The sequence below is a fragment of the Rhincodon typus genome, chromosome 1 (genome assembly GCF_021869965.1).
Source record: "Rhincodon typus isolate 14 chromosome 1, sRhiTyp1.1, whole genome shotgun sequence".
Lineage (NCBI taxonomy): Eukaryota > Metazoa > Chordata > Chondrichthyes > Orectolobiformes > Rhincodontidae > Rhincodon > Rhincodon typus.
Window position 1 is genome coordinate 86,697,727 of NC_063332.1, and position 11,584 is coordinate 86,709,310.

Here is an 11,584-nt window from a genome sequence, read left to right on the forward strand (position 1 = left end):
ATCCTGCGTGCATGCTCAGATTTTGCCTGAAGGAACAGCCTAAACCCCAGCATCAAATTCAAAATCAAATATACAACAATGATTATAATAATTACCCACTTGCTTTTAAGAAGAATTTGTTTAAATAGTTAGGTGAATGTTCTTCAGTTTTGCAGATACAGAGCTTCACGCTCCAGGAGCGCTGAGCATATATCCCTGTCATGTGCTAAAGACCTAATTCAGCAGACCAGGCAATGAGGAGCTGAGTCCACTGATACAAGCCTGGCTTAATTAACACAGAGGAAGTGTTCATATCAATTACATTACCTTGTCTTGGCTCAGGGAAGTGAGGTAGGAAAGTGAGCTTGAGCAAAATGTGTTAAATAAGGGTATTTTTCAGATTATTTTCCCTTCTTCTTAAACAGACTGCAAATGCCCATGAGCAATGAACACACACAGATATATTTGAAATTTTGATCTCTCACGTAATATTAAAATATGTGTGCAGGACTACAGTTAATGAATCTCCAGACGAGTTTTGAATAATAGGTGATCAATGTTAATAACAGGTATTTTCCAGGTAAACTGCCAGAGCTTGTAGATACAGGAAATCTGCTGTCTTGTGCCATCCTCATACATCACTGTAGCTCATTCGCAAACTCAGTTATATCCTTCACATAATTACATCAAGGTTGACCCATCTGTTGCTCGCTGCTCTTCCCTCTAGAAGAGATCCTGTAGGTTTTTCTGATCAAATGGGCAAAAAAGTACTATTTTCTTTTCTGGATCTCATTCATTAGCGTTATTCCTGCTCTTACAATTTCAAATACCTCTTCATTTGTCTTATGGCCTGTAAATTCTTCTGGGTTTGATTTTTCCTATACAATTCAATTCCAGACTTTACAGAATTGCCACCATTTTGCATTAGACAATTTAAACTTTTGAGTGGGAATTAGTTACTGAAAGAACTACTTCACTAGGATCTCTTCTAGAGGGAAGAGCAGAGAGCAACAGATGGGTCAACCTTGATGTAATTATGTGAAGGATATAACTGAGTTTGCAAATGAGCTACAGTGATGTATGAGGATGGCACAAGACAGCAGATTTCCTGTAGCTACAAGCTCTGGCAGTTTACCTGGAAAATACCTGTTATTAACATTGATCACCTGTTATTCAAAACTCGTCTGGAGATTCATTAACTGTAGTCCTGCACACATATTTTAATATTACGTAAGAGATCAAAATTTCAAATATATCTGTGTGTGTTCATTGCTCATGGGCATTTGCAGTCTGTTTAAGAAGAAGGAAATGAAAGCTGAACGAGGGAAAGTGGAACGGAGTGCACTTAGAATGTAGGCAAGGAAACAATATTGGGACTAGGGTCAGGGAGGTGAGTAGGAAGCGGTGAGTAAGACAGGTTTTCAATCAGGAGAAAACAGGTGAGAAACAGGATCAGAATAGTGGGGATGAATGGGGAAGTAAAACTGATCAGGGTCAACAAAATATGAATGCAAAGCATCAACAAGGACAGGGAAAGTAAGATCACCCAGACAGAAGTGAGATCCATATCAGGTAATAGTAAGTCATGTCAGCTAAGGTCAGTGTCAATGTAAGCAAAACCAGGAATCAGAGTCAGGAATGGAATTTAAGACCAAGCCTGCAAGAAAAGCAACTAAGCTGGATCCAGTTTGCAAAAATTAACATTCAACTTTCAAGTGGAGTGCAACAGACAGAGTGAACTCAAAGCTTTGGTTGCCCAAGTGTAAATTTCACGGTTTAGTACTTTATTAGCATTATATTTAAGAGCCTCTTATAAGCAAAGGAACAACATACAAGGAAATTATCATAAAACACATTGTATTTATTCTTTATTTCACAGACAATCATGTTGGTTTATTTGATAATGGACTTTTGTGCATGTTATTGTACTATATTGATATTGTGACAATTAACTTCATCCCTACTAAATAAACTTTTTTAGTAACATTTCTGCTGAGGTTCTCTGGACTAGTATTCAAGAGTGTGTAGAAGGGATTTGGGCTTTTGAATGGGAAATCTCCAGAGTGCCTACTGAATAGATTAATATTAAACGCCACTGAGCATGAAAAATCAGCATTATTTGTGTTGTAGGGATTAATGAAAAACTACTACACAATGAGGAACAATTTTCTGAAGGTGACACTGAAGTTTATAATCAGGGCAAACACGTAAAGAATTGCACAGGTTGAATTTAATTGACCTCTACTCATGAAAAAGCTGAATTCTTAGCTAATTTGTAGCAGAAACTGAATTACAATGCCGATTTTTAAAGGAACATTTTTTTCTGGTATGTTAGGTGGGTGATGTAAGTGCTCATTCCTGGATTTTGACGATATATTTCCTGAACTCAGAAGGGGAAGTAAAATTGAATCTATATAAAAATAAGCCATTACAGATAAATGTAAGCCTATAATCTAACATATGTATGTGGGTAAATTTCCAAATCACCACATTTTAGTCACGTGTCTGCTATCGCCAGGTTTGTTGGGACAAAATTTGTGAGACCCTGCTCCACAAATGTGGCCTTGCATTCAATTAAGATTATCAACTCTTCTGGATTACCTAAGAATCTCACAGGATTGATTATTGGTTCCCTAGGAGAAAATTTTCCATTTGCATAGCCAGTGCCTGGACACTGTGCTGACTGCCTTCACTATCAGCCAACTAGTATCGCCTATTAATGTATATCCCTGCAGGGTTTCCTAAGGATCTAAAGAAGTTACAATGGAGGAGCTATTAAGAGTGCAAGGAATCTTGGTTTTGAATAAAGGTGTAGGATTGTAAGGACATGAGCCAGGAACGTCCAGTGCATAAAGAAAATGAGCTTTGAATGCTACACGTTACCAGTCCATTGGGTAAGTACCTATTAGTTCTCTGCCTTTTGCACCTGGATCATCTTTACCTTGGTCAGGAATATTAATTTTAAGACAAAACATGAGTTGAATGGAATGACTGAATATAAAATAAAATTTTCTTTCTTTTCCATTGTAATTTAGAGTTGTATAAATCTCATGGGATAGGTGGTTGATTATCTGGTGTGCCCAGTGGATTTATTTATGTGACTCATGCCTGCGTGCTTTTGTAGACTAGACTCTAAATTCTCACTCCCTGCTCCCTGACCATCCCCCAGGCACTACCCACCTTTAGTTTCAGGCAATCATTCCACACTGGAATTTCCTGTCTGTCAGCTATCCCTGGGAAATTCTGACTTAAGTGGAAAGAAACTAAGGTCACTTAATTCCAGGGGATCAACCAGTATTGGAAACCTACATGTGGCTTACTGAAAATTCTATAGACACACAAAACATGGTTTTTCCATCTATTCTCAATCCATTTACAAATTTCTAGTATGTCATCTGTTGTATGAGAGTCCATCTGGTGTAGCCCAGATATTAACTTTAAGATGTTGATTTCAGATTCATCTCCCAAATTGGTGATTAAAACTTACCTTCAAGAAAGACAAGCTTAATCGAAGAAAAGAGAGAAAATGAACCCCATCACTTAAAGTGCATTTAAATCTCTCAATGAATTATGTCGTTTCATCCCAAATGCTTCTTTCTTTTTCTATTCTTTTGTCCCAGCATGTTAACTGTCCTCTCAAAACTGACCAATTTTATAATATAGGCTCAGAGGTATTGCCATTGAATAACAACCTCAATATAAAACATGAAACACAATCATTGAAAATGTTTTTAGGCCATATACACACATAATATCTAAGGCTATATGTAAATACTTGTATACCCACAACAAAACATGGACCAACTGATGTTTTCAGGCAATCTTCTAAAAGTTTCATCCGAATCCTATGGAGCTCTGGGCTGTCCCATTCTTCTGGATCCAGTCCCCAGTAAACATCTATAACCTGTAATTTAAATGTACAAATTGCAATTTACTTTTATTCAAAACACTGAAATTACTGATAGCATAGTATAGTACAGCAAAAAGAAACTGTAGTAAAGAAAGATTATCTGATAGCTTGGTGACTCTTAAATGTTAAGAAGACATCTAAAATTGTTGTTGCCTTGTGATGGACAATCTCAAGGCCCACATCCTAGTGCGTACAATACTTCTGGTACTGCAAACAATCATTTGTACTTCATTCCAACATCCAAATGCAAAAGTATGAAATAATTTGTTGAGAATGAGTGCTAGAGAAGCCATGTGAGAAAAATTGTCAGTTAATTTTTGTTGAAGTATTAATAGTGATACGGTACATTAAAGTTGCACATAGGTCTTAATTATTTTCACATTTTTCCAGAACCATGACTCAATAATTTCAAACTTTAATTACATTTGTACCGAAATTAGTTTCCGTTGGAGCACCGAAACAAAACCACAGGATGAGGCTTGTGGATTCTCTGGGCGAAATGAATAAAGCTAATGGGGGAAACAGGGACAACTGCAATAAATAACACAACTGGGTCTTCTGTGGAGTTACACACATGGAATAAAATATCAAACTCCCCTTTTGCACATTGCTGTGTTACATAAAATCTTGCTCTCAACATCAGCAACAATCACTGCTTCAAATGTAATTCATTGTCTGAAGCTCCTAGAGATACTTCCATGTTGTATGATGTTGTGTGAACGGATTTCATTTATTTCATTTTTGTCTATGAGCTATAAATGGCTTTGCCAAACCAACTCAAAGTACCAGGTACCATATGCTCAGTAGAAGAACACACTGTCAAAAGTGATCTTGATGAGCTATGGTGGGGGAGTTATAGTTGCTGCAGTACACATTAAGGTAGCACCATCTCACTCGTATTCATGCAGGCAGAAAGCAAAATGAGTGTGTGATTATTTCAAAGTGAGAGCTGCCAATTGAGGTCAATTACACCTTTGTTAGGATAGTGCTGAAGCAGCTGGCCACACCATACTTGGAACTGCAAGACTTCCCATGTGTTAATTTTGAGGCTGAGTGGTGTTAAAGCTGAATCTGGTGAGTCTGTCATACCAGAAGTAATAATAAAACCTCACATTCTGATACTTGGCCTAAATATCTGTTATGGCTGCCAACTGACAAGGAGCTGTGAAAGGCTGTGAAACAGCAAAGATTAAATAAAGAAGTCTGAGAACTGATGATGATTGTAGCAAGTCTGATAATAACCTGCTCATTACACGATTCATAAACTCCCATCACTCCATTCTCCCTGTCTTTCTATTGTTAACTTTGACCCTCCAAGAGGCCCATATTATAGACCATAAAACCAGCAGGGGAAACTACTGCAATGCTAGAGTCAGCAGTATTAAAGGGCTGTGGCAGAATTATTTAGTGAACTGGATGGAATAGCAATACAGTGCATGGTGCTCCAATTCAATGTGACCAAGATACTGTGAAATTCAAAGCCCCTTCACACATCATTATGGCAGAACACATTTAATGACAGTATCAGTTTAATAAGTGAACACACTGTGATGAAAATTGTTTTTTTTTCCACACTGATGCCCAATTTGCTTTTCCACAACAATGCACATTAAACAATAAAATAAAAGGAAACTGTTTAGTTCAGCCTCCTCATATAGGCAGCAGTTCCCAACATTCTTCTGAGGAGGCCACCAGCTGCAGGTGGCTAAAAGATATGTCTGAAGATAATAAGAGCCCAAGAACTAACCACTCTAAATTGGATTAGCTTGTTCCAAGAACTCATGCTGAAAGCCATGTTTAAACCGCAAGGGGATATTCATTTTGTCTCAATGTTCATGCTGGGAAAGAAATACAATGCAAAGCTACAATTAAATTGACTGAAAATACAGAAAATGATTTATGAGGGAAAAGTGAAACACTTAGATAATTACCCCAAAAAGAAGAGGACAGATATCCGCTCAACCAGTGAAAGTGAAACTTATATAATCAGATCCCAATGTGAAGATATTAATTGTTTAGTAAATTTCAGATGACGATGTTAAGCATTCAGAATGCTTCCCACATCATAATGAGAGACCTATATGCATTTATTTGCCGTATTTATTTCTTGATAGAGAAAAAAAAAGTTCTGTTCTTCCATACAGAATCAACTGCAGCACAATACATACAGAAAAAAGATTACATTGCACCTGGGTTACTAGTTGAATGCCACTAGAACAGGCGGCTAGAAAATTTCTGCGCAAGTGTGTTCACTGATACATGTACAATATCGCCAACTGACGTAAAAGATCTAATGCATATCCGATATATCAACCTCTATATATGAGAATGAGTGCCTGGCTGGTCATGTGAGTATGTGGACTAAAACCAGGTATAGGTTATTCAGCACCTTGAGTCTGTTGCACCATTCACTAAGATCAAAGCTCCTCTGCTCGTGGATACAACTACGTATTCCGTTCCACCTGTGATAACCATGGACTCCTTTGTTATTAAAGAAACCTACCTCTGCTTTAAAAATAGTCACTGATTGCAGGTCTCCCACTTTTTACCCTCCGTAAATTTGTGATCATTCAAAACTCAATTAAATTGCACCAATTGTCTTAAATTGTAACAAATCCTATTTTCCATTTACCCCTGTATTTGTTAACCTACACTACATCTTGGTAAAGCAACATATTAGTTTTTGAACTTTTATTCTTATTTTCTAATCCCTCCATGGCCTCACTCTCCCTGTCTCCGTAATCTAGCCCAGCTTCACAATCCTCTGAAATATCTGCACTCATTTAATTCTGGTGTCTTGAGCATCCCTGATTTTAATTGCTCCATCATTCTGGGCTCTGCCTGTGGTTCCCTAGGATCCAACATCTGGAATTTCCTCCTTGCCTCTTCAGATCGCACAAATTAACACCTATCTCTTTTACCAAGCTACTGGTCATTTGGCCTAACACATCCTTATGTAGCTCAGTTCTGATGAATAGGGGTCTGGACTTAAGGATTGCCTAGGCTTGACTAGCAGGCCAGGATAGAGGAGGGAAGGAATCATAAAATCCTGACCGCGTAGAAGCAGGCCATTCGGCTCATCGACTCCACACTGCACCTCTGAAGGGTATCCCACCCAGACCCAACCCTCTACCCTAATCTTATAACCCTGCATTTCCCATGGCTAATCCACCTACCCTGCACATCTTTGGACTGTGGGAGGAAACCGGAGCACCCGGAGGAAACCCACGCAGACACGGGGAGAATGTGCAAACTCCACACAGACAGTCACCCGAGGCTGGAATCGAACCTGGGGGTTCCTGGCATTGTGAGGCAGTAGTACTAACCACTGAGCCACCGTGGAATGGAGGTTTGAGGGGAGGGATGATGGGGAGCTAGGCTGGGCATGGCTGCGATTGTATGTGGCCTTGAGAAGCCAGTGTGGATAGGGGTTGGGTGGATAAAGTGGAAAGGATGATCTTGGAGGATAGGAGCACCTCTTGTGGGTAGAGGGGGCCTGTGAGGGAAGACTTCCCCCTGCCTACTCCTGCCCCAATTTGCCCGGCGCCAGCTTGTAGACGTAAAACTGCAGGTTTCCTGCATGTTGTGGGCCCCTGCCTGTTGCAGTCAGAATTGCAGCAGCAGGATGAATTGGTCATTTAAAGGCCTCAGGAAAGCCTACCGTGGGCTGCCGACATCTCTGCCAACCTTGTACACATGTAGATGGTGTAGGCAGGCAGGTGGCGGGCAGGGCTATGGCTAGATTTTAGAATTTTTACCACTTTCACATCTGCCAGTGGGGAAGCATAAAATCTAGCCCTAAAAGTTAGGAATTTTGAGCAGATTATCACTGAATTCCGCAAGAGCACAGCAAAACTGCAAGTACATATTAGATATAAATGATACAGGCCTAATACAGACTTTCGAAGTAATAATAATTACAGTTATTTTAGAACAATTTGTTGCCAATCAGCCAACAAGCTATTTTAACGATGATTAATTGTAGATGCCAAGTAAAAAAAAATCATTTAGACAAGAATAATCTTAACATGATAGAATTTTTTTATTTAGCTTGAGAACAAGGATCTTAGGTCTGAAACTAATGTCCCTGATATAAATAAAGGCAATTATAAAGTTATGAAGAAAGGATCAACTAAAGTTGACTGGAAAAATAAGTTAAAGAGTCACTGGCAGATAAACGATGACAGACATAAATGCGTACATTAAAACTAAGAACTCCGGACGCAGTCTCATGAAATCTCATACAATTGTAGCATGACCTCTTTATTCCTTCAATTCTCCTGCAATGAAGGCCAACATGCCATTTGCCTTCCTAATTCCTTGCTGTACCTGCATGCTAACTTTCTGCATTCCTTACATAGGCACACCCAAGTCTTTTTGAATATTTTTAATTGCAAGTTTCCCACTGATAAGAAATATTCTGTTTTACTACTGTGATCAAAATGAATAACTTCACAGTTCCCCACCTTATAAACTATCTGTCATTTTGTTACCAAGTCATTTAACCCTGTACAGTTTTTCCTTGGAGCCTCTTTGTGTCCTTCCCATAGCTTACTTTTTTTAAAAAATGTATCATCAGCAAACTTAGATACATTTACTCTCTTCTTCTTTACCTGATCTATCAATGTAAACCGTAAATGGCTGAAGACCAACACATTTCTGATGGCACTCTCTTTTTAACTTAAAAATGCCTCATTTATGCCCGCTCCCTGTTTCCTTACTGTGAACTAAACCTCGAACATCGCTAATATATTACCAAATGCTTGAGTTCCTTTCTTTCTTATTAACTTTTTATGTGGTGCCTTATTGGATACCTTTTGGAAATTCAGGTATGCTGCATCTACTGTTTCTCCTTTATCTATCTAATTATATCTTCAAAAACTCCAATAAATTTGTCAAACAGGATTTTTGTTTGTAAAACCATGTCCATTTCTTCCAGTCATGCTTTTCTAAGCACATTGTTAGTGCTTTTTTATTAATAGATTCCAGCATTTTCCCAACAAATGACATGAGGCTAACTGGCACGTAGTTCTCTGTTTTCTCTCTCCCTTCTCTCTTTGGGCTCTATCTTATTGTTTATTCCCTACCCCATCTCCGTCCTTATTTCCTGTATGTAAATCTACATTTTCCCAGCTACCATCAGTTCTGAGGAAGGGTCACTGGACACAAAATGTTAACTCTGATTTTTTTCTTCACAGATGCTGCCAGACCTGCTGAGCTTTTCCATCAACTTATGTTTTTGTCCCCAGAACATTACCTGGGTCTTTTGATTAAAAGTCTGGTGATGATAACAGTAGGCCATTGCCTCCCCATAAGGGTCTTTCTTGCTAAGATTTTGTTAGCCTTAGTCAGTTCTCCTCTCATATTTATATAATTGGCTTTCTTTAAGTTTAAGATTGTCATTTGCATTCAGAGTACGCCACTGTCAAAATTAACATGGAATTCAATGGTACAATGATCACTATTTCCCTGTAGATCCTTCTCTACAACATCTCTAGGTAACCAGACTTCATTACATAATTCTGGATCTATTATAGCTTTATCAGTGATCAGTTCTACAAGGTGTTGCTCCAAATAACTGTCATCTAAACATATAACAAAAGTCTCTTTGAGAGCATTCTTGCCAATTTGATTACCTCAGACTATATGAAGATTAAAGTACCTCCAAATTACCATATTGCTTTTGTTGGAAACTCTATTAATTTTTTGTATAGTATGCTGTGAAATTTCATAACTACTGTTAAAGGGCTGCAACCTATTCCCACCAGTGTTTTCTGTCACTTGCTATTTTAATTTTCATCCCTACTGATTCTGCTTCATGATCTTCTGAGACCAGAACCTTTCTCACTAAAACTTCTGTGAATCCTTTAGTGTCTGGCATATCCTTACCATTTGCCGCTGTACCTGTGCCTTTTGAAATTTTGTCTATCTTGGAATATTAATTTTGCACCTATTATCGCCTTAACCATGTTTCTGCAACGATGATTAGATCTGAATTATTTACCTCTATTTGTATCACCAATTCGTCTGGATTACTGTCAATACCATGTGTTTTTAAATAAAAGTTAAAGTCATCATAGTCCCACAGGGCTGCTCTCTCATCAGAGAAAGATGACTGGTGGTGGTTAAACCTGAAAGTCAGAACACCTCAGATGAGAGGTGAGGTTGAAAAGGCAGGCCCTTCATGGTAACCGCAGCTGGTGCAGGAACTGGCATCACAATGCATCGTAAACCAGCTGTCCACTCAATCGACCTGAGGGCCTTTAATTCACTTTTTTTTCCCTCTGTTTCTTGTAACAACGTTACTGGTAATGTACAAAGGAATCCTCCCACTTTTCTGACATCAGCCCATGCAGCCAAAGCTGTCCGGTTTCCCAGTTAGCATGGGACTCTCCCCACCACAGGTCAAATTAATTCACCACTTCAGCGTTTCAACAGGCCCAAGGATTAGAGGACTGAGCAATTTCAACACGTATGCTTGTATAATGTGAGCCAAGTTGTGAGTTGGCAGGTTTCTGAGAAGGCCAATCGCTAGATTTTAGCGCACACTGTCTTCAAACCTACCAGGGATGGGGGAGGTGGTCCCCAGGCCAAAGAAACTGCAAAGGGATATAATGACCCAGATATTCTGGTGGCCAGATAGTCATTGGAGCAGCACATCTGCAACAAACGCCGCACAATTGGTAGGATTTGATGGTCAATTCTCCTCTATCTGGGAGAATTTGGAATATTCTGGTAAAGTAATAGTTATCCAAGAAAGGTTAGACAATTAAAAACCTGGCCTGTAAATGGACTCACCACACTGACCCACAACTACATCTCCCCCGACTTGTTGCACTTTGCCTGGAGTCCCAACAATAATCTCCTCTCAATCAGTAATCCCCCTAACCCAAATCAATTCCACTGCCCCTGCCGGACTGATACCCCCATCTTCTTGTCCCAGCTTTGATAACACCGTCTCTCCCACTGGTCCTGACACTGTCTCCCCACTGCTGACCGTGAAATTTGCCAAAATCCTGCTGAGTGGAACACCAGTGTCCCAACACACCCTCCTCACAGCCGAGCCCAATACCCAATAGCCCTGCCCTACAAGTTGCAACACTCCATTCCCCACTGCCCACTCCCCGTAGCCCCATTCTCGCCAGCCCTGACACCCTCCTCCTCCTTTGCTGGATCCAACAACATCCCTCCCCACTCCTCTGCTGAACCTGCCACAGCCACCCCTCCCAGATTGTAACCTACTCTTGGCACTCCATCACTTACCTATGCTGTTCATCTGGTACCTCCTGCATCTGGCACCTTACCTCTTAACCAACTGCCAACCTAAACTCAACTTTGATAACAGTTGTCAATGTGGCCAGACATGTTCTGCCAGATTTTAAAATTCTCTGGACATGGCACTCTGGGTGATGCAAAAGGTGGGCGTGGTTTGACCTTCTCCAACTCTCCTGCACTCAAGGGAACTGTTTGAGCCATGAAGGAGCCAGGGTTGGAATTCCAGCCTAGAAATATGGAGTGGAGTTGCAATCCGACACTGTCTCCCCACTGCTGACCTTGAAATTTGCCAAAATCCTGCTGAGTGGAACACCAGTGTCCCAACAAACCCTCCTCACAGCCGAGCCCAATACCCAATAGCCCTCCCCTACAAGTTGCAACACTCCATTCCCCACTGCCCACTCCCCTGTAGCCCCCATT

At 40.0% G+C, this 11,584-nt stretch overlaps 1 protein-coding gene across 1 annotated transcript in view; it reads right to left on the reverse strand.

Annotated features, from left to right (window-relative positions):
* Nucleotides 1-11,584, reverse strand: part of LOC109916491 (NACHT and WD repeat domain-containing protein 2) — an 84,541-nt gene that overhangs the window by 38,113 nt on the left and 34,844 nt on the right. The window contains exon 5 of the mRNA XM_048600800.1: nt 3,767-3,883. Within this exon, the coding sequence (XP_048456757.1) occupies nt 3,767-3,883 (117 nt within the window). The remainder of the gene's footprint in view (nt 1-3,766; nt 3,884-11,584) is intronic.